The 22,476-nt window shown below is 55.9% G+C and overlaps 1 protein-coding gene across 1 annotated transcript in view; it reads right to left on the reverse strand.

Moving 5' to 3' along the window:
• The window catches only part of RYR1 (ryanodine receptor 1), a 107,439-nt gene that overhangs the window by 45,324 nt on the left and 39,639 nt on the right, over positions 1 to 22,476 (reverse strand). The window contains exons 39-70 of the mRNA XM_073885139.1: positions 22,264 to 22,410; positions 20,494 to 20,767; positions 19,624 to 19,741; positions 19,403 to 19,535; positions 18,926 to 19,020; positions 17,522 to 17,657; positions 17,074 to 17,260; positions 16,876 to 16,984; positions 16,366 to 16,486; positions 16,092 to 16,261; positions 13,998 to 14,218; positions 13,808 to 13,898; positions 12,771 to 12,911; positions 12,196 to 12,359; positions 12,000 to 12,078; positions 11,640 to 11,729; positions 11,051 to 11,191; positions 10,607 to 10,681; positions 10,433 to 10,508; positions 9,983 to 10,106; positions 9,448 to 9,563; positions 7,834 to 7,901; positions 7,613 to 7,734; positions 7,097 to 7,146; positions 6,629 to 6,689; positions 6,291 to 6,529; positions 4,192 to 4,273; positions 3,464 to 3,594; positions 2,896 to 3,228; positions 1,743 to 1,983; positions 398 to 485; positions 226 to 318 (exon numbers count right to left, since the gene is read on the reverse strand). Of these exons, the coding sequence (XP_073741240.1) occupies positions 226 to 318; positions 398 to 485; positions 1,743 to 1,983; positions 2,896 to 3,228; positions 3,464 to 3,594; positions 4,192 to 4,273; positions 6,291 to 6,529; positions 6,629 to 6,689; positions 7,097 to 7,146; positions 7,613 to 7,734; positions 7,834 to 7,901; positions 9,448 to 9,563; positions 9,983 to 10,106; positions 10,433 to 10,508; positions 10,607 to 10,681; positions 11,051 to 11,191; positions 11,640 to 11,729; positions 12,000 to 12,078; positions 12,196 to 12,359; positions 12,771 to 12,911; positions 13,808 to 13,898; positions 13,998 to 14,218; positions 16,092 to 16,261; positions 16,366 to 16,486; positions 16,876 to 16,984; positions 17,074 to 17,260; positions 17,522 to 17,657; positions 18,926 to 19,020; positions 19,403 to 19,535; positions 19,624 to 19,741; positions 20,494 to 20,767; positions 22,264 to 22,410 (4,316 nt within the window). The remainder of the gene's footprint in view (positions 1 to 225; positions 319 to 397; positions 486 to 1,742; positions 1,984 to 2,895; positions 3,229 to 3,463; positions 3,595 to 4,191; positions 4,274 to 6,290; positions 6,530 to 6,628; positions 6,690 to 7,096; positions 7,147 to 7,612; positions 7,735 to 7,833; positions 7,902 to 9,447; positions 9,564 to 9,982; positions 10,107 to 10,432; positions 10,509 to 10,606; positions 10,682 to 11,050; positions 11,192 to 11,639; positions 11,730 to 11,999; positions 12,079 to 12,195; positions 12,360 to 12,770; positions 12,912 to 13,807; positions 13,899 to 13,997; positions 14,219 to 16,091; positions 16,262 to 16,365; positions 16,487 to 16,875; positions 16,985 to 17,073; positions 17,261 to 17,521; positions 17,658 to 18,925; positions 19,021 to 19,402; positions 19,536 to 19,623; positions 19,742 to 20,493; positions 20,768 to 22,263; positions 22,411 to 22,476) is intronic.

The raw sequence follows: 22,476 nt of genomic DNA on the forward strand, positions 1-22,476 counted from the left end.
GGGGAGGAGGGACATGGGGAGGAGGAAGGAGATGGAGGAAGAAGAGGGAAATGGGGGGAAGGAGATGGGGATAAGGGAAAAGAGTGATGGGGAGGCAGGATGTAGTGACAGCTGCAGGGAATGTGACCAGGACAGGGCAGGCTGGCTGGGTGCCGGGGTCAGGCAGGAAGGCCTGGAGGGTGCTCCCACCCTCCCTGCTAAGTCCTCTCGGAGCAAAGCACTCACCTTGGCCATTTTGCTCTTGTTGTCAGCAGTCAGAAATGACATGTTGTTGATCTCATTCTGGACCACAAAGTTCTGCTCCTCACGCTTAAAGTTCTGGTGGGGGAGGCGGTGTCGGGATCAGTGGCGGCGGCGAGGGTCCCGGCAAGGGGGGGCAGAGTGGGCGGGAACTCACATGGGACTTGGACCAGTAGATGAAGATCTCGCCCACCATCCTGAACAGCTCCTCGGCGCTGGGATTGGGCTCCGTCAGCCAGTGCGCCCTGGGTGGGCAGGAAGGGGGCCAGTGAGGGATGGGGGCGGGACCCCCAGGAGAGAATGACTCAAGGAGAGCTCTCAAGGGGAGGGGACCCTCCGACGGGAGGGGAGGGGTGGAGTTTTCCAGAGTAATCTGGCCATTTGGATGATCTGAAAATCTTAACCATTCCTTGAAAGAATGGATTCTTCTTCCTATCTCTCCCCTTCTCATGGAAGTGTAACGTAAAGCGCCACCTTGATGAACGAGCACAAAGCAAACACTCTTGCGTAGAGAAACAGAAAATTTCCAGAACCCGGAAGTATCTTCGTGCCCCGCCCAGCCACTCTTCTTTCCCTCCCCTTAGGTGACCCTCCTCCTGAACATGAATTATTTTTGTCTGTTCTCGAATGTTACAGAAATAGATGATAGAATATGTACTCCGTTTTGAATTTTCCTGGCTTCTTTCAACCTGATGTTTGTTGAGATCCATCCATGTTGTTGTGTGTTGCAAGGATTAGCTCATTTTCGTTGCCATGTAGTATTCCACTGTGTGAACGCACCACAATTTACTTGTTCAAGCTCTTTGACCCAGCGCTCCGCCTCCTGGGCACCTACCCTATAGCAATACCCACCCCCTGAGCACAGCAATGGGTGTGCATGGATGTATCCAGCATGCACACCACTGCTTCCCATGTCTGCTCCCGTGACAGACATAGCTAATCAATCACAGCCCCCCTTTCTTACGAAGCCCTGATGCAACCTTAAAATCTTCTCCACCAGGATGGAACTTGGAGTTGAAACTTATTCACTACCCCTGGATTTGGCTGCCCCTGGGAGTTAATAATTCTTTAAATAGTGCTTCTGATTTTAGGGAGATGTTGGCAATCAGTGGATACCTGTTCTTGCTTTTATTAAGGACCTGTTTCTGAGGGAAACCAGGCTGGCTGGATCTGGACTGTCTCCCCTTCCTCTCAGTGATGGAGGAAGACCTGACTGTTGGGCCCCATCCACCCAGGCCTGGAGACAGTGCTGGGGGCAAAGTGGGGCTCCTTATGGCCGACACGGTAGCCTCCCAGGGGCTCCGACTCAGCAGGTGTAAAGGAGCAGAAGGGGAGCAGATACCAGCAGGCTGGATTTTGTGGGGCATGGTCAGAAGGCTGGGTGGGCTCAGGTGAGAATCAGAAAAAATTAATAGTCACACAAAAGGTGGGGGGTCCGCTGGGGTTCAGGGAAGCGGGAGGTCAGGCTGACTGTGCACGGGGACGGCTGGGCACCTGCTGACCTGTTGTTGTCCACGTAGCGGATGAGCAGTGGGTAGAGGGCGTACAGGTCCCGGCAGAGCACAGAGAACTCGTCCCGCACCAGGACCTCGCCCTCCTCAGCTTCGGCCTTGGCCTCCAGGCGCAGCTGTTCCTCCTCGGCCACCACCTTCCCGGCCCGCTTGCGCAGGCGCCCGATGGTGGGGATGAAGTGTGAATGCAGGAGCTCAGGTCGGGCCCGGCTCACAATGGGCTGGGCGAACACTGCAGGAGCAAAAGGGGGGTGCGGGGGACTTGCTGCTCGCCAGCCTCTAACTCCGGCACCTGACCTATGACCTTTGATCTCACTCCTGCCCTCTGCTCCCAGCCCATGATTCCTGACCTGTACCTCTGACCCAGCAGCTCTCGTGGACCCCAGCCTGACCCTGCCTTCTGACCTTAACTTCTACCTCTGATCCCATTCCTGACCTCAGGCCCTGACCTCTGACAGCCCCTGATCCAGTCCCAACCATATCCCTTGACCTGGACCTGTGACCCCCAACCTGACAGAAGCCCCTGACCTCTGACCCCAACAACTGAATCATAACCTGATACCTTACCCTAGCCCATGACCTCTCACCCCAGTCTTTAACCCCTGACCTAGCCCAGACCCAGACCCCTATGTCACTACATGATTTCTGTGACCCCTCTGGAGTAAGGTTTCTTACTCCAGTCTCTGACTTCTGCCCCCAATCTCTAGCTTGACCCAATTTCTGAAACGGAACTTCTGAGCCAGGGATCCCAGCCCTTTAAAGACTCATTTCTTGACCTCTAACCTACAACCCCATCCATAGCAGAGACCCTGATGCTTGACCTGCTTCTCTGACCCTTTGTATAAGGAACCCATGCCTCTGACCCAGCTCCTCACCCTCTCCAACATTCCAGAAATTCAGAATCCAGCCTGGAAGACTCCCAGGACCCATCCATCTAACCCCAGACCCTATGAGCCTGAGATTCTGACCCCTTGCGATGACCCCTGGCCTTCTGACCCTGAGCAAACCTAGACTCCAACTCCTCCCAACTCCCAGGAAACCATGGGCCCCGGGACCTCCCTCTCAGACCATCAGATCAAAGGGCCCGAGTTCCAGGACACTGGCCCCAGCCCTCAGAGGCCCGATGCCGGCCCCCCAGACCCACCTGCGAGCCGCTTCATCCACGACGCCTCGTCAATGCCCAGGTTGTTGACGATGATTCGCAGGATATTCCCCAGCAGGGAGTTGAGGTGGTCGGAGGTGACCGCCGTGCAGGGCGGGGGGGCCCCAGCAGGCAGGGCAGGTGGGGGCGCCTCGGGCCCGCGCTCCCACCAGCGGGGCAGGTAGCTGCACAGCATGGGCAGTGTGATCTCGATGACGTGTGGCATCTCTGTATAGCGGGCCCCCGACTCGGCCAGCCCCCCGATGTCTGCCATGAGCCGCTCTAGCACCGGGATGTCAGGACACATCTCCTCCACGCTGTTGGGGAGCCCCAGGACTGGGGTGTGGGGAGGAGTCAGGGCACTCCAACCCATCGCCCCCAGACCTCAGTGTCCACCCCACCAACCCAGGCCCCCCCACAAGCTCCGGAGTGCCCCCAACCTGGGGAATCCTCAGCCCTCAGAGCCCAGATTGGACCACACTGCCCCCAAAGCGGCCCTCCCCCCCCACCCCGGGCCCTGTGCTGGGGAGAATGTCAGGCCGGACAGCTGCCCCAGAGCCACACCACTTACTGGCCCGCTCCCGGGGAGACTTGGTCGTGTACACCGAGCAGGCGTTATACTCGTTCAGCTGAGGCTCCAGGAATGCCACTGGCATAGCGGCTGCCAGGCGGGCCAGGCACTCCCCGAGGGCCGGCCGCAGCCTGGAAGAGGGGGCTACTTAGCTCCCACACCCCCCCCACCCGCCTGCTCCAGGGTCCCAGCCTCTGTCCCTGCAGCAGTGCCTCTCCCCAGAACTCTCCCGAGCAGAGCTGTCATCCCCCGAGGGCACCGGTGTAGCCTTGTCCCTGGGTTTCTTAAGTGCCCTCTTGCTCCAGCCGGTGATCCCAGCTCAGGAGAGCCCACCCACATGGCCACCGCCGGGGGGAGCCCTCCCCGGTGCCCCCAGCTTGCTGTGGCTCCCGTGTACCACCCCCGTTTCTGTGGGCCCCCTGCCAGAGCAAGCTCGTTCCCCTGTGGGGAGCACCGGCCATCCTGGGCAGCCAGCGCCTGGGGCCGATGTGACCACTGAGCCCTAGGCAGCCCCTTCCTTCACTGGCCTTCCCCCGAGCGCCCTCACGTGGCCGCCCCGCTGAACTGCAGCGGCCGCCAAGCACGTCCTTTGTTGAAGCCTTTGAACAATCTCTCCTTCTCTTCACTCACCCCCATCTTCTCCTGCTCCCTCCTTTCCCTGAGCCCTCCCCGCCCCACACCCCACACAGTGCCCACCCCAGCCTCAAACTACGGCTCTCTCTCCTTACTTTTCCACGTAATTGTTCTTGGTGGTTCCCAGAGAGTAGATACTGCACAGCGTTCGGTAGCAAGAGACCTGGACATCATCCACTGAGGGAGAGAGGGAGGGCGAGGGTTGGGGATGCACCCACCGTACCAGTGCTACCCTGCCCTCCTCCCTCGTCTCCAAATACTGGGTAAGAGCAGGGCTGTGGAGCCAGCCTGCCATTTACCAGTTTTGTGACTTGAGCAAGTACTAACACTCTTTGGACTCAGTTTCCTTATCTGTAAATGGGGATAACTGTAGTACCTTCCTCGTGGGGTGGTTGTGAGGATCAAAAGGGTTAATGCTTGGAAACCAACTGGAACATGCACACAGCAGGCACTCAATAAAGGCTAGTTGTTCCTTCCTTAGAGAGGAATCATGGGTCTTTTTGATGATAGTGATAAATACTCTTTCCAGAAAAATGCGAACAAACCTCCAATCCTGACTAAAATTTGAGGTCCTCCACCATCCCCCACCCACCCCCGCCGCTGGAAGGCCAGATTAGGAACCTCAACCACTTCACAATTGTCATGAGACAAAAAGAGAGCAAGGGGCAGATTCTAGATGGAAGAGACTACGCGGACATAACCACCAAACGCAACGCGAGAAACCTGGCTGGATTCTGAATTTTTTTTTTTTAATCAAAGACATTTTAAGGGTAACGAGGAAAATTTAATACAGTCAGGGTACATGGTGATAATGACATTGTGACTACATGGCAGAGGTTCTGATTCTAGGGACGTGCAGACTCAGTATTTAGGGATGGGGTGTCACAGTGTGTGCAACTCCCATTCAAAAAGTTCAACAAAAAAGTTTATAAATATTTTCACCCCTAAAGTGAAAGGCTAAGCAAATGGGCAAATTGTTAACAGTCCTCTTCTTCTGACTTTTCCTGGACACTTGAAAATTTTCTAAACAAAATGTGGGGGTGGGGGAAGAACCCCATCCAAGCATGACCTATCTTCCTTTTATCAAGAGGTTCCAATTTCAAATAAACAGTGGGCTGAGACATGGCCCCACTATCCGCCACTGCCCCCAGCCCATCGGCCCTCCAGCCCGTCCTGGGCACCTTACGGGGTATTCCCTGGGCCCCTCGCAACCACCAAATCCCCGGCTGACCTCAGCATCTACCCCAAACTTGTTATTTCTTCCAACCCATGTCTCCTGGAAGGCCCACCATCCGTGGGTCCTGGGCCAGGGCCTTGGGCCTCACTCTGGCTGCCTCCCTGCCAAGCCCATCCCCCCCTCGGCCTCCTGAGTGTCTGTCCCATCAGCTCCACCTGTCCTTCCCCGCACTGCTCCACCACAGTCCGGGCAACCTCTGGTAAGGCTCATGCTTTTGAGTACCTGACTCCCCACTGGGTGTAGTGTCTTGCCCCTGTCTCATTAACAAAGGCACGTTGCTCACTATTATGTCCCTTTGGTAGCATCAACACGGCACACACTACTAATGGACTCCCAATACCTGCTCTTAACGTTTTTCTGCTCTTTTCTTCTCCCTAGTAATAGACCTACAATATTTAGCCGGACACACGACCTCCCAGAATAAAGGCCACTTCCCCAGCCTCCCTTGCAGTGGCATGAGGCCACACACTAAATCCTGGCCAACCAGATGGACGTCAGCAGGAGTGATGCAGACCGCTTCTACGGCGTTCCTTTAAAAGAACTGCAATGCCCTCCTCTTTGATTCTTCTCTCCCCCTACAGGCTAGAGTGAGGATGTAGGTGTGCCATCCTGGACCACACGGGAAAAGGCAGTATTTCCAAGATGGCAGAGTACCAAGGTGAAGGACACCTGGGCTTCTGACGTGAGGAGCCACTTACAACTAGACGGTTACATGAGAAAGAAATACACTTCCTTCCTGTTTTAGGCTACGGAGATTTAGGGTCTTTTTGTTAGAGCGGCTGAACTCGTACCCTCACTGACTCATTCTGTTACCTACCAATTCAATGAAGGCACCCTGGGCTCAGAGCAATGAATCCACGCACACAAACACCTGGGGGCTCTGTCAGGCGCATGGGGACGTCTGGTGTTGGCCTAATCAGCCCCCCCACCCCTGCCCGCGGGGCCAGGGGCCCTTACGGATGACGTCGTCTCCGAACTGGTGCTGGGCGATGTGCTGGAAGAGCGTGGTAAGGACAGGCAGCAGGGCCACGGTGGTGTAGGTGAGGTTCTGGCCCACGCCCTTCACCTGCGTGCGCGCCTGGGACACCTTGCCTAGGCGCAGGTTCTCCACCATCTTCTCGATGTCCTCCGACGCACTCTCGAAGAAGGAGCGGAGGCCAGCCTTCACGATCTCAGGGCCTGACTTCATCACCGTCCTAGGAGGGAAGGCGGGGCGCGCCAGTTCTAGAAGCGGAGATTCTAGATTTCAGAGAGCCGAGGAGAACAGGGGCGGGAGTGGGCACCCCGCCCCATACCTGGCATCCAGGGAGCGGGCCAGGATGTGAAGACAGTTGACCACAGCTGGAGCATCTGTCCCTGGGAAAGGAAGACGGGCCAGGGTGAAGGAAGGGCCAAGAGGGCAGTGCCTTCCTCTACCTCCACCTCAGCCCCAGCCCCCCCTCCACCTGGACCCCTGTCCTTCCCCAAACCCGCTCTGCCTGTGCCTCCGCCACCCCAGCCTGGACCCCTCGGGCCATCACGGCCTGGGGATGAGTCTGTGTCCCTACTGGCCTGGGGGCTCCATGAGGGCAGGGCCCAGGGCTGTCCCCGTCACAGCCCTGTCCCCAGGATGACCTCGCCCGTGCCCAGGTGCGGAGGGAGAACACAGTGAGGACTGTTCAGATCAAGGCCTGAACCGGGAGCTCTTTCTTCAGGGTGGGGCTGGCGATTGCAGGGAGAGAGGGAAGATTCGGGAGAAGAGCTGGGGGAGCAGAGCTACTTACCAAAGAGAGAGACTCGGTGACGGACAAGAGCGGCAAGCTTGCAGAAGAGGCTGAGGAAAGAAGGGGACCGAACGACGGGGAAAACAGGTAGTGAGGCTATCGAGGGACAAGGACAGCAGTGACGCAATCAGAGGGACAGCGACAGAGGAACAGGAGGGCGTAGGATGCCGGGGAAGAAAACGAAGGGGAGAGGAAGGGCGGGGAGGGTGCAGGGAGATGAGCAAGCTTGAGAGTCACGGGCAGAAATGTGCGTGCTGGGGGCTGGGGAGGCTGGTCTGCCTTTCTGCCTCGGTGGCCAATTCACCCCATTTGCCTGAAAGTCCCGTGTCCTGGGAAACCCGTCGGGCCTGGACACAATAGGACAGCTGGTCACCCTCACCCTTCAGTTCCCTCTGCAGGTGGTTAGTGCCCAACGCCCAGCACAGAGCCCCCAAGGTCCAAGGCTGGGTGGAGAGGGTCCAGGATTACAATCCTGTGAAGTCAGGGGGCTGGGTCAGAGGTCACAGGGTAGCCCACCTGGTGATCATTTCCTTCTCCTTGTTGGAGGCATGGCCGCCACTGCCCAGCACTTTGGCTGGTGTGGACAGGAAATAGAGGCAGTGGTTGGTGAAGTACTGGTTGATCAAAGGGAGCAGGATCTGGGGGGTGGGGTGGGGAAGAGATGAGGGGGACTGGGTGAAGGGTAGGGGAGTCTACCCAGTCCCCAGTCCCCTCCAGCTTCTGAGCCCACCCCTCACCTTGGCAAAGAACTTAATCTCCTGTTCGTGTGGGGACTTTTCCACTCGTCCACTGCTGACCACAGCCTCTGGTGGAGGAGGGAAAACAGGGATCATGTTGGGTTCAAGGCTGGGGAACTCGGGGTGTTCCAATGGGGGGGTGAACTCTGGGGCAAAGGTAGGAAAAGTTGAGAGATTAATTCTTGGTATAAAGTCACCTCTGCTGGCTTCAAGGTGAACCTCTCTCCCCTATCTCTCATCTGATCCCTCCCTAACTCCTTGATCAAACCCTTCCTGAGGCTGAAAATGAGGAGAAGGATAAACTGGGATGGGGTAAGGCCATGGGACATCCCCTTCCTCATAGGCCCTTTTCTCCCTGAACTTTGATACTTGGCACTGAATCAATTTGGAATGAACAAATGCATGAAACAAGAAGTCAGTGTAGACAGATTCGAATTGATTTTAGAGCAGAAATCAATTTCAGACAATAGTAATGGTGACAGTACTAATTAATACTACTAAAATTATAATGCTGACTCCCATTATTAAACACTGGCTATGTCACCAGCACTGCGAGAAATGTGCTTGTACAATTGCCTCCCAACTTGGAGGTCTGTATAGTTGGTCCCTCTCCTTCCTATTATAGACGGGGGAGCTGAGGTGAAGTAACTCAGTCCAGGTCACCCAGCAAGCAAGGGACAGAACTGGGGCCGGTTATGGTGGACAGATGGGGAAACTGAGGCACAGGTGGGCCTTGAGGAGAGATGTGTGAGAGTGAGTCCTGCTGTGCCACTCATCTGAGGGCGTCCGGGGGTCCTGGGTGGCTCCCCGGGGGAAGCTGGGAGGGATTCTACGGGCCAACTGTGATTCTTAGCGGGACGTATGAGGCATGTCCAGGGCATACCAACAGCCTCCGCCCTCAAAAGAGATCCAGGATCTGCCCAGTCCTCACCCTCTATGCCCCTATGCCCACAGTCTGTCCCCAGTGCGGCCAACGGGAGTCTGTGAACACCTGAGGCAGGTCACAGCCCTCTCCTGCTCAGAACCCTTCCATGGTGCCATTCCACTCAGGGTAAAAAGCCACAGTCTTCCCCATGCCTGCAAAGCCCTACATGATCGACCCTGTCATGTCTCTGCCCCCAGCTCCTCGCCCTCTCTCCCTCAGTCACTCTGCTTTGGCTGCACTTGGGCCTCCTGTTACACCGGGGACCTCTCAGAGCTTTCGCACTGGCTGTTCCTCTGCCTGGAATACTCTCCTCACACCAGCTCCCTCCCAGCTCCTTCAAGGTCTTCTTGAATACTTTATTTAAATTTTAACCGGGCCCACTTTCCCCCACTCCTAATCTTCCTTAGCTGGCTCAAGTGTATTCTTCTTCCCCAAACACTAACTGCCTTCTAAAAACCTGTTAACTGATGTTAATCGTCTGAATGCACCACAGGACTATAAATGCAGGAGGACAGGGATCTTTGTCTTGTTCATTGCCCTCAACACCCGGAACAGTGTTCTCAACACCTGGAACAGCCATCTGGCACAATAATGAGATGATGGGAGGGAAGGAGAAATGCATGAACTGGGGCCTTAGGTGAAACTGCACGTATGGCGTACGGTGGGCGCGCAGAGGGACTCCTTCATACCCAGGTGGGCGATAAACTCCTGGGAAATGTCCATCCAGCGCAGCAACTGCTGCAGGAAGCCAAAGGCGAACCGTTTCTCAATGGAAGACGTGTCCAGCTCCATGTCCTTAAGGCCTCTGCGTGGACAGGCAGAGAGGAGTCAGCCCACAGGAAGGCCCGCCCAGTCTCCCACTCCTCTCCAGTTCCCCTTCTGCTCCCCTAGGCCCTGACTCTGCAGGCTTCTGCCCCACCCCAGGTCCCCCTCAAGTTCCCGGATGTTCCCTGGCCCCACCTCCCCTCTCCAGACCCCACCCCAGCCCCCCTCTCCTGTCCAGGCCTCGCCCTTCTAGCCCCTCCCCTCTCTGGCCTCGCCCCCCCAGGCCCCCCCTTCCTCTCCTCTCTGGCCCCACCCCTGCTCTCCAGGCCCCACCCCTCTTAGCCTCCTCCCTTCTCTGGCCCTGCCCCGTTACCCCAAGCCCAGCTTTTCCCAGTTTCTGCCTTGCTAGTTTCTCCCACATTCCCCGCCCCTCCCTGGCCAGGCTTGCAGCCCACGTGCCTGGTGACAGCATAGCCGTTCATCTGCAGGAACTTTAGCAGCTCCTGGGCCTTCTCTCGATCTCGTGCCTTCTCCTTGGCTGTGAGTGTGTCGTAGGGGACCAGCAGAGGGTGGGTCCCACCACCTGGAGCAGCAAAGACCAGAAATCAGAGGACTGGGGAGACCCAGGCCACTCTCAGTGAAGTGGTTCTTGCAGCTGAGGGCATGCATAATTATAGCAATAAAAACAGAGGTAAGAATAACCAACACGGGGTTTTCAGATGATCGTCATATCCTCGCCACAACCCTATGGTAGTAGATGCTGTTATTATAGGGGCGGGGGGAGGGGCAGGGTGAAAGCAACTGTTCAAAGTCACACAATTCTCATCTAGACCTTATGACTCCGGAGCCTATGACTAGCGGACTTTGGTCCGAAGAGGGTCTGTGCGGGGATGGGATGGGCGCCCTCACCCTTGGCCTCCAGCTCCTGTTTCTTCTTCCGCCCCCACGTGTTGTGGTAATTTTCGGCCAGCTGTTCTGCCATGGCCTGGGAGTGGATGAGAGTCAGAGCCCAGACTCAGAAGATGTCCTCCCCAACCCCAACAATCACCTCCATGCCGCTAGATAAAAGATCAGGAGTCTCACCTGCAGTTCCCGGGACAGGGTAACTCCGCTGAGGTCGGGGGGCTGGGGGTTGTAGCCTTCTCGCGGATCGTAAGTCTGGGAGGACAAGGGAGAGATGGGAGGGCTTGATGGGCTAGCAGGAAGCCGGGGCCCCAACACGGTTTACCCCCTCCACCTGGCCCTAGACCCCGGCTCTGCACCCGCTCCTTAAGGCCTCGTCTCTAAGCCACGCCCTCCTCTCCTCTGCCCTTTGCGGTTCTTCAGACCCAGGCCCACTCCTTTCCCAGGTCTCTCAGCCTTGTCCAGCACCTCGCTCCCGGCCTCCCGGATTCTGCGGAGCCCACCTCCCGCCCTTCTCCTCTCTCAACCCCACCTCCTGCCTGGCCCCGCCCCCTCCTGGCCCGGCTCCTTATTCTAGCCGCTCACCATCCCCATGAGCCCCCCTCCCCCCGCCCCCGCCTCCACCTGGGCACTTTGGGATATCTTCCGCGTTTTCTTCTTCTCCGTCTTCTCTTCCTCACCCTCCCTGGCCTTCTCTATCGTCCATTCCCAGGCAATCATGGCCTTCAAGGACTCCTTGATGGGCCAGCGGTAAATCTCTTTGTCCTGGGGTGGACAGAAAGGTGGGCAGTTGGTGGGATGGGACTGCAGGGGGGTGGCGGTAGGAGCCTTACTGGCTGGCCTCCAGGGTCTTAAGAAGGGGAAAGCCTCCACCAGGTGGCTAGGAGGAAGTGGTCCAGCTTGGATTTGAACCCAGGTCTCTTACCTGCTTTGTAACAGTGCCTACCAAACAAACTCTCATCCCATTTTACACATGAGACTCAGAGAAATTAAGTTGTATGGTCAAGGAATCAAACCCCGTCTCTCTAACTCTTTCTAAGAGAAGGAACACGAGAAGTCCAGGGTCTAGGCGAGGCAAAGTCCAGGGATGAGGGGCCCTAACGTGCAGTCCCAGCTAGATCTGAACTGATGAAGCAGCCTCCCTCCTCCCTGAACGCCCAAATTTGGAGGTTACATTTTGGACCCCTAGCATGGGGCCCCAAGTCTTGCTCACCTTCTCTGAAAAGGTCTTATAGGGCCTCAGCATGGGATGGGTCTTCAGTTCCTCATCGATGTTCTCCCCATAGGACCAGTTGTTCTGGATCTAGAGGTGCAGAGGGGACAGGGAGGGGCAGCGCCACTATGGAGCTGAGGGTGGGGGCAGGATGAGGGGTAGACAGCAGCCTGGGGGACTCCTAGGGGAGTCCCTGGAGGGGCTGAGGGCTCCAGGGGAGGTTTGGGGTCTCAGGAAGAGTTAGGGGTCTCAGGGAGATCTGGGGCCTCAGGGAAGACCTGGGTCTGGGGGAAAGCTGGGGTCTTGAGAAAGGCCAGCAGGAATGGGGGTTGCTGGGGAGGGGAGGACCCTGGTGCCAACCTTGTCGAAGGCCCACTTCTCATGCGTGTACTCCGCAAACTTGTTAATGAAGGAGTCCAGCTTCTCTGGGATGATCACACTATTAGGGGGGATAGGGTGGGCAGATGTTGGGGCTGACCCCTCCTTCCATGTCTGAAACCTTCTTCTCTTTCCCCCAGCCCCCAATCCCCACCCCACTCCTGCCCCCAGGCCTCACTTGAGGGTCTCCACAGGCCGAGGATCAAAGTTGCCTTCAGCATCCACCGTGGCCTTTTTCTCCGCCTTGGATGAGTATGAGGCGTCCACGTAATCGGGGGGCAGGGCCCCTGCGATGGCGCACAGACAAGGCATAGCCATGCGGTACAGCTCTGCATCATACTTCTGGGGACACCAGAGGTGGGGAGTGTGGTCACTGCAGGCCTGGCTGGGCCTTCAAATCTTGGGAGCCCTAGGACCTCAAACTCACCCCTCCAACAATCAACCCCCCTCCCTGGGCCACCACACATCAATTAATGATCTCTCTCCCTGAAACCCAAACCTCAGCCCACCTGGACCCGAAAAACCACCCCTATATCACCCCTCTCTAAGCTCCCAAACTAGAGACCGAACCCCTCGCCCATTACAACCAAACCAGAGACCCAACTCATAGATTCTTCTGGATCCAAACCTGCACAATTGGGGGCTTCCTCTCTGAACCCCAAGTTTGGGAATGTCATTTGGGATTCCCCAACTTTGGGCCCCAAACCCTCCAAACAGGCTCCTTTCAGCCCCTCCTCCACCACGTGCCCAGACCTTATGGGCCAGCGAGTCAAAGATGCCCCAGAAGAGTTTACGAGTGAGGTGCAGCTCTTCCTCGGAGGTGACCCCGAAGTTAGCCCAGCCCGTGGGGAGACAGTAGTACTTCCAGCAGCGCTCATAGTGGTTGGTGAGGAGCTGGGCGGGAGCAAGAGGGGAACACACAGATGAGAGGCATGTAATAGGTGGCAGGCAAAAGAAAGCCCGAGGAGGCCAGGGGTGCGGGCCTTTAAATTATGAAGGTGATATGGATTATGCAAATGATGCTAATGAGGGAAAATGGTATGCTTCTTGGGGAGTGGCCTGGGACCATTTACTATGCAAATTTAGCCATCCAATTTAGAGTCAGGATGGCTGTTCAACCAGAGCTGCATTTGTCTGGTGTTGCTTCACACAAACAAGCGTGCTAATATTAATTCATAGGTAGGGTTGTGTGCGAAGAGCAAATGGACATATGGACGGAGTGATCTGTGCTCCCAAGAATGGCCATGGCAAACAAATATAGGCAGAACCCCATGCAAATATATGGTAATTAGGAAGAGGGCCTCATACCTACTATGCAAATTTGAAACAGGGGCTGATTTAGATGTATTATGTAAAACAGTCAAGATATCTGAGTTGGAGGTATCTCCTTATGCAAACCAGAAGGCAAATTAAAAAAAAAAAATCATAGGAGACACCGTGCAAATATTCAGAATAGTTGGGGTGCTATTTATTCAAATCAATGCACTCATTTGAAAAGAGTAAGGCTGGTGGTCTGGGCATGCGAATAAGCATGCTAATTAGGGAAAGCAGTGTACTCCATGCAAATCTGTGCGAATTTAGGTGAGGCCTGGCTCAGTGTTAGGCAAATCAAGCACCAATGAAGAAACGGTAGAGGCACCAATGACGCCAAGTGACCGTCCTGGAAATCCTAGTATGCCAATGAGAACACCAGAGAAGTTGCCGTGGGGATGCTGCCCTCACATTTTGCAGGTTAACTGGGCTGGGCGGTGCGGGACACGCAGCCCTGAGGCCCGAGGGCCCGCCCTCACCTTGAGCGGCATCTTGGCGAACGCGTTCAGGATGGGCACGTCAAACACCAGGCGCCGCAGCAGGTGCTGCAGCATCGACGGGCGGATGTACCTGTGGGGACATGCACCGGGCGGCGGGGTCTCACCCCCAGGCTGGCCGCACACCCCTCTCCCCACCGCCCCGCCTGCGCCACCCCCGGCCCCGCCCCACCTGCAGAGCGCCATGAGACAGTCCTCGATGACGTCGCGCTGCGCCTTGGTGAGCGAGCGGCCGCGGGACAGGCGGTACACCGTGTGCAGCATGGAGTCCACCATGATGGCGCGGTGCTCGGTCCCCGCGAAGAGCGGCGCGCACTTGGTGATGAGCGGCAGCACCGCCAGGCACAGGTAGCGGTTCAGCGCCAGCGCCATCTCCGTGGTGCTGAAAGTGGCCTGGGGCGCAGAGTGGTGGCATCAGGACTGCTTGCACTCCGCTCCCCGGGTGGCCCTGGCTTCGGATCTCCCGCCCCCCACCCCGCAACACTCCCCACCACCGGCTCTATTATTACTTTGAACTATGCAAAATTTCAAACATACAGAAGTCGAGGAACCAGTGAATGAACCCTCGTTATCCAGAGTAGACTGTTCAGCAGATATCGCTCTGTGGGCTTATTTCCTCTCCAAACTCACCTTTTTTTCCTGTAATATTTTTGTACAGCCCCAGCCATATACCGCTTTATCCATAGATATTTAAATATGTATCTCTATTCAGACAAGTGCTTCTGTTTCACATCCCAGGCTGCCATTTTCACACCCAGAATTAACAAGCGCGCAAAATTCATGATCAGCTTTCTCCAATTGTCTCAAAAATTGCTTTACATTTAGCTGGGATTATTTGGATCTGGGCATGAGATCCCCAGAAGGCCACCATACTGTATGTGTCTGGCTTCTGGGTCTCAGGTCTTTTCATCTGTAATTGTCTCCTTTTCTATTCTTTTTTTTTTTAAATATTTTATTTATTTATTTGACAGAGACACAGCGAGAGAGGGAACACAAGCAGGGGGAGTGGGAGAGGGAGAAGCAGGCCTCCCACCGAGCAGGGAGCCCGATGCGGGGCTCGATCCCAGGACGGTAGGATCATGACCTGAGCCAAGGGCAGACGCCTAACGACTGAGCCACCCAGGTGCCCCCTCCTATTCTTTTTAATGCTATTTATTTGCTGGAAAAACTGGATCATTTATCCAATGGAGTTTCCTGTATCTTAGTTTTGACTGGTCATGTCCTGGTAGTGTACTTTAACTTGTGCCTCTGCCCTCAGTCTTTCCTTCTGTCTTTCCTTCCTTCTTTCCTCCCTTCCTTTCTGTTTTCTTTTTTTTTAAGATTTTTAAAAAAATTTTTACATAATCTCTACACCCAGTGCAGGGCTCAAACTCACAACCCCGAGATCAAAAGTCTCACGCTCCACATAAAGAGCCAGCCAGGCGCCCCTGCCCCTCAGTATTTCTGATACACTGGTAGTTACAGAGTCAAGTTGCATGTTCCCTTTCCCAGCCAACAGTTATTTCTCCCATCTTAAGAAGAGTCTTCTCAGGGAGCCTGGGTGGCTCTGTCGGTTGAGCGTCTGCCTTCGGCTCAGGTCATGATCCCAGGGTCCTGGGATCAAGCCCCGCATCGGGCTCCCTGCTCAGCGGGAAGCCTGCTTCTCCCTCTGCCTCTCCCTCTGTGATCTCTCTTGCTCTCTCTCAAATAAATAAAATCTTTATTAAAAAAAAAAAGTCTTCTCTCAGCCAAGGCCACCTGTCCAGCATATCATCATTCCTCTGCCTCCTCTGTCACCAGAATTGTTGACACCTGCTGTCTCCAATACGTCACCTGCCAGACCCTCGTAAACCCCCTCCAGTAGGGCTCTTCCCCCACCACCTCACTGCAAGTGCTCAGCAAGTTCACCAGTGACCTCCATTTGGCCACACCAGCGGTCATTCTGTCCTCATGTTGCTGGGCCGTGTCCCCTCCTATAATCTGTGTTACTATTATATATCTATATAACTATTATCGCTGCTGTCGTGCGCAGGTCTGTCTCCTTGGTGCTGAGCCATCATCAAGAATGATTATCTCTTAAATAAGAAAGATGAGATGTTGGAGAGTTCCACCCACCCTCGCCCAGAACTCAGAGTTTATCTTGGTTTTTGTTTTCTCTCTTGCCGGGGGTCGGGGGGGAGGATTAGGATGTGTACACAAGCCCAGACAAACAGAAGCACAGCCGCTATGGCCGTGCCCCATCTTGCGTCCTCTCTGGAGGCAGGGAGGGTGGCTACACGGGGCTCACCGTGTCCAGTGAAGCGGCTGCCCGCATGTCAGGCAGGAAGCCCACGTCCAGCACATGCAGCAAGAAGTCTTGGTTCTCAATGCCGTACACTCGGTCCAGGAAGAGCACCATGGATGCCTTGTGGTCCGGCACGAAGGATGCCGACATCTTTGGCTGTACCAGAGCCCCATCTGTGGGCCAGGAGGGCGGGAGGGGGGGCGGTCAGAGATGCCCTTCAGACCCATCTACTCCCTCTGCAGCATCCCTCCCTTGCTGAGGCCTGCCCCCTCCGCACCTTTGCCCAGGGTAGGGATCTGCAGTGGGAGGCTGATGATGCCCACAAGGTCATCCAGGGGCACAAGGGAGCGCAGGATGGCGCGGATCCGCAGGGCCTCTCCCTTGCCGGCTTGGATTAGCTGGAAGAGGGAAGTGGGCACATCATCCAGCACCCTGTGCCCCATATGCTCCTTACTCCATGCATCCCTTCCTGACCCACTGACAGGTAGAGCGGGACTCCTCGTGGGGCACACTCTAGAATTCCCAGCCCTGACTCCTCTGCCCGTGCTTCTCTGCTGTGGCCCTGACCACCTCTGGACCTCATTGCTTGGTCTCCCCCACTGGTCTGGGAGCTCCGTGAGAGCCGGGCCTGGGGCTGTCTTGGTCACTGGTGTGTCTATCCCCAGGACTGCCTCACCTAAGACCACCCACAGAGCGAGAGCTCAGTCAATGTTGTCCAATGCCTGACTGAAGAGGTTCAAGTTTGGCCCTGCATGCCACTCCCTGTCCCTGGACATCTAGGTCTCACGTGCATCTCCGGTGCACAGCGTCCTAGCAGGTCAATCAAGGCAGCGTAGAAGGACATGATGGCGTGTCCCAGGTGCACACGGTTCTCCTCTGGGGGCTCCTCACCGAAACTGCAGGGCAAGGTGGGCGGTGTGGGGGAGGCGGCAAGGGGCACCCAGCAGGTGGGCCCGTTCCGCTGAAGAGGAGGCAGGAGACTCACTGCTCACGCCGCCGGTCCCTGCGGACTCCTGGGCCGTCGCGCGCCGGGTCCTCAGAGATGCGAATGGCCTCTTCGATGGCGGCCAGCAGCCCCGAGCCGCCCTCACCCCGCAGGGCGGGCCCGAAGCACTCAGGCTTGCGGATGAGCAGCCTCACCACCACGTTGGCGTTCTCCTCCACGCTCTCACCTGGCGGCTCCGGCGGGGTCAGAAGGCCTCATGAGCCACTGCCCAGAGGGAACCCCGGCCCCACCGCCCCGGCAGCCCAGGACCCAGGGCCTCGAGGGCTAACGCCAGGCCCCCATTGGTCCGCGCATCCTGCCGGCCCCGCCCACCCAGAGGAACCCCTGCCCAGGCTGGGCCAGTGGCTCCGGGTGTGGCCCGCACCCCAGGGAGGCTTTGGTCAGTGCCCCCAGCCCCCTGCCCTGCCACCGCCAACTCCTGACTCACCGTTGACGAAGACGGCGAAGCGCAAAAAGTCCAGGTAGCGCTCACCGCCCCCCGGGTTCCAGCCGATGTCTGGGTACCCTTTGGCCAGGAGCATGGGGCAGCTCTGAAGGCCACAACCTGCCAGGTAGGACACCACCTGCCGGTGGAGAGGGCCTCAGCCAGAGGCCAGACCCACAGTTTCCCCCCCAAGGCTCACACGTCCCTGCCCATCCCTGGAGCTCTGCAACCGGCTTCATTTCTGCATCTCTCAGCACACAATCCTCCTCCTCCTCCACCCTCATCTCCCACCTGGACCATCCCAGCGGCCTCCTTCCTGGGCTCCCTGCTCCCCTGGTCTATCCCACCCAACGGCTCCCCCAACACACAGAAGTGTCCCTTCCTTGCTTGGAACCCCCCTGTGGCGCCACCTCACTTAGGGTAAGACCCAGAGCCCTCTCGGTGGTCCACTAAGACCCTCTGCACAATCTTCCCTGTCACCTCCCTGCCCTCACTTCCCACCACTAACCCCTTACTCCCTCTGTTCCAGCCATTCTGGTCTCTTTGCTGTTCCTCAAACTCACGAGGTTCCCTTCTGTCTCAGGGCCTTTGCTGTTCCCCTGCCTGAAAGGCTCTTCCCCCTGATGTCCGTATGGCCCCTCTCGTCCTTCAGAGCTTTACCTGAATGTCACTTTCTCAGTGAGGCATTCTCTGATCACACTTGTCTAAACTTGGACACCCTCCTGACACTTGATGTTTTTCTCCCCCGGCTCACTTTTTTCATTCTTAACACTCGTCACTAGCTCATACACGATATATTTTACTTATTCATCTTGTTTATTATCCAACTTCCCAACTAGAATGTCAGCTTCGTGAGGACAAGGATTTTTGCTTTTCTCCATCACTGTCACACCCCTACTGTCTGGAACAGGTCCTGGCACGTAGTAGGTACTCGGGAAATAGTTGTTGAATGGGTAATACTACAACAGCAGATAACTCTTACTGCGTGCTTCCTGGTTTATAAATGCTTTCATGGATTAACTCATTTTATCCTGAGGACAACGCTATTCTATTACCATTCGACAGACGAGGAGACAGAGGCCCAGAGATTTAAGTCACTTGTCCAAGGCCACACAGCAAGAGAGCAAGGGGAGTTAGCCTAAGTTGCTGAACTCCAGAGCCCATGCCCTAAGTCACCACCCACAGAAGTGGGGGGCACAGAGGGCCAAGAAATGTGCCAAGGTCATGCAGCTGCAGGAGAGTGAGGAGTGGATTTGCACTCGGGCCCATGAATGAGGGACTAGGTCCTGCTCTTCCCCTGCAAATGATTCCTCTTCTGGTTTAATCCTGGGCCATCCTATAGAGTGGGTCCCAAATTAGCAGGTGCCCCTAGGGGCCACGTAGGGGCCAGGCCTCCTCTTTCCACACCTTCTCCAGGTCCTGCTCTTGCAATGCCAAGGCCAGCTCATTGTTGTCGATGACGGAGGCAGCTGCCACATCCAGAGGCGTGGAGCCCTGCATGCCTGTGAGGGCAAGGGGCAGGGAGAATGTCTTCAGAGGTATATAGTTGACCGTCTCACTGCTGCGTGTCTCACCTCCTCTCGGAAGCCCTCCGTGACCACCCCTTTTACAGCCTAGGTCAGGTGCCTCCTCTGGCCTGACCACTGTGGGCTGTCACTGTCTGTCTCCCACGCTGCACCGTGAGCCCTGTGAGGGCCAGGGCCGGGGCTGGCAGGGTATCCCCAGCCCTGCTCATCACAGGGCTACAGCCTAGGGGTAGGTTGAGAGTGAGTGTTTGCTGAATGACTGAATGAGTGAGTGAGCCAGCAGAGTTGAATGCTTGGATGGACCGCCAAGAGTGGGCCATGGGGGACAGCCCCCCAGTCCGGGCTCAGGGGTTCTCACCCAGGCCGATGCCACTGTTCTCAAGCAGGTAGCTCAGGTGGTCGAACATGGAGCGTTGGTTCTGCCGGCTGATGCGACAGAAGTAGCAGAGAAAGCGGCAGCAGCTTGTCACCATCTTAGGGAAGCGGATCTCCTGGGCAGGCAGAGTGGGCCGGTGGTCAGTGGCTGCCCCCCTCAGTGGCCCCCTGCCCTGAGCTCCTCGGCCCACACAGGCCCCTTACCTTGGATTCGCCACCACCGCCAAGGACATTCACCATGACCTCCATGACCGTCTCGTGCATGCCCAGGGCGCGCATCAGGTTCGGGTGTTGGTAGAAGACTTTGTTGTTCATGATGTTCCTGTGAACAGGTAGAGTACACGGGGTCGCCAGGGGCCAGGTGGGGCCCAAGTCCAGCGAGAGCCCCTGGGCCCTTGGGAGAGCTGTCACCACCACTGGGATAACAGTCAACATTTACTGAGCTCTTCCTTCATGCCTGGCACCATCCCCCTTTACAGATTTGGGCTCATTCAATCTTTATGTCCACTCTGGAAGGCAGGAACTATAATTATCCCTATTTTATAGAAAAGGAAACTGACGCACGGATCCAAGGTGGGCTCCCCCAGGGCAGAGATCCTTACCACGTTGCACGTTGTATTCCCCAAGTGCCTAGAAAGGGCCTGGCACAGAGTAGGTGCTCAATGAATGCTTGCTGAGTGAATGAATGAGGCACTCGACACTGAGTGAGTGCTCAATACTATCATTACCATTATCAATAGCATGAGCTATGAGGTAGGCATGGCTCTTCCCCAATTTAGAGATGAACACTGAAGCTCAAAGAGGGTAAATCTTGTGCCAAGAGTCACAGGTGAGTAAGAGCTGTTACCCCGGGGGTTGGATGGAAGAAGGGAGGGGAGGGGACATTAGCCAGGGAGATGGGCTAGCTACTGGGAGAAATATATCACCCCAAGGATGGGGCAGGAGTGGATGAAGTGGATGAAGGAGACATTATTGCATCCAGGGGACATGAGCCAGGGGGACAAGCTGGAGCTAGGAGGGCCCCCCCTCCTTCCTGGAGGATGTGCAAAATCCAGGGAGGGGGCAGGGCCTCACCCAATGCTCTGGATCATAAGGTTTTCCTCCTGGGGACCCATCTGCACGATAAGCAGGGACCGGATCTGGCCAAGGCACTCAAGCAAGCTCATGGTGTCCTCCATGGATAACGGTGAGATGGTGTATGCCCGGGGCAGGGCACGCAGCAGCTCCCCAAGCCCGTCGTACTGCCGGTGCAGGAGGCTGAACATGGCCCGTACGAGCTCGGGGCTCTGCACAAAGTCCTCTTGAGCCCAACGCACCACTGTGTGGGACACCAGCTCCTGCAATGACTCTGGGAAGGGACATAAGCATCAGAACACTGCCAGGTTGGGGCCTTGAGCCCGAACAATGCAGAAAGGGCCCCGCTTTCCAGAGGGCTTTTCAGTTACTAATCTCCCCAACTCTCCATCTGCCAGGAGTGGGCAGATTCTGGAAGATTTTTTTTTTATTGCCCTAAGAGCTTCCCTGTTCTCTTCACCCTAATACCCAGACAGCAAGGGCCCCCTAAAGGTTTCAAGAGGAAAAAGAAATTGTATCACTTCAAAATACCAGAGTAACATTATAAGCACCTTTGAAATATGTAATTCACCTTTGAAGGCACAAGTCATAATTCCACTTGGTCTGTAAAAATACTGCTGATTTTTCATCGAGAGACAACAGACACAAGGAAAACCTGTGGCCTTCAGTATCATTTGGAAATGATATCAAAATGAACCGTTTTATTTTCCCTGGACATCTCCCTGGGACTCATCTCTCCTACATCCAGTGTCCATTTCTTTCTCTGTCTCTCTTTCTTTCCCAACCCTTCTCCTTCCCAGGATTTCTGGGAGAAAGCACAGATGTCTCACATGTCTCAGGGTTAAGAGAAACCTCCATGCACTGGCACTGAATGATGGTGTCAATTCATGACCTTCCAGTGCTACGCAATCTGGCCCTGTCCCTTCTGACTCATCTCCTGCCCCTCTCCCCTTGCTCACTCTGCTCCATCCACACTGGCCTCTAAACACACCAAGCACGTTCCTGCCTCAGGGTCTTTGCACTGGCTATTCCTTTTGTACCAATTATCCTCCCCAGATCTTTGCGTACCTCACTCCCCCACTCTGACCCCTCCATCTCCACCCCTTCTCTGTTCTGTCACTCAGCTTTATTTTTCTCCTTAGCACCCATGGCCACCTGACATTATGGAATATGTATATGTGTATCTGTTATAATATTATAAACTCCTGGAAGGTAGAGATTTTGACTCTTTCCCCCTACAGTATTCCCCAGCCCTGCCAACAGTGCCTGGCCCAGAGCTGGCCCAATAACCATTTCTTGAATGTTGTAGAATAAACCCTGTACCAACATCAGGGACTCTGTCCTTGTTGGATGGAGCTAAAATACATTTTGCATAATGGCCCATTGGCCCAACATTTATCAGAACTGCTTTTCTAATCCCTCAGCGTAGTAATCATTTCACCAAAAAAAAAAAAGAGGAAACCAAAGACAAGCCCTGAGGACACAGAAGCCATGGTGGTAGAGAAGCTGCCACCATCTCAAGGTGGGATGTACGTCTCTGCTCTGGAAGGCCACATGGATGCTGGTCCAACACACGTACCGTGCGGCCCCCACACTTGGGCCACACTTCCAGTATGCCTCTTCTCTCACCCCACCCCCCCACTCCTCCTCTCTCATTAACCTACCGCTCCCTTGCCCTGCTCCTCATGGCCTGTCTTGGACCTAGAGGCTCTCCAAGTACAGGGCTGCCTGCCCCATCCCTGTCCCCTCCCCAAAGGCCCCAGTCCTCACGGGGTTTGCTCTCCTCAGCAGGTGGTTCCTCCTCGGATTTCCCCTCCTTCTTCTTCACCAGCCGTACTTTCTCCAACAGGCTCATCAGGCGGCTGCCCAGGGTGGCCTCTTCCTCTGGTTCCTCCTCCTCCCCCTCCAGCTGAATTCCTGGAGTTGGTCAAAGGGAGAAGGTGTCATTCGTCTGCGTGCTTATTCTTCTCCTCATTCACTTCT

Source organism: Callorhinus ursinus, unplaced genomic scaffold (genome assembly GCF_003265705.2).
Source record: "Callorhinus ursinus isolate GAN/ISIS: 27379988/994484 unplaced genomic scaffold, GSC_fseal_2.0 scaffold61, whole genome shotgun sequence".
NCBI classification, from domain to species: domain Eukaryota; kingdom Metazoa; phylum Chordata; class Mammalia; order Carnivora; family Otariidae; genus Callorhinus; species Callorhinus ursinus.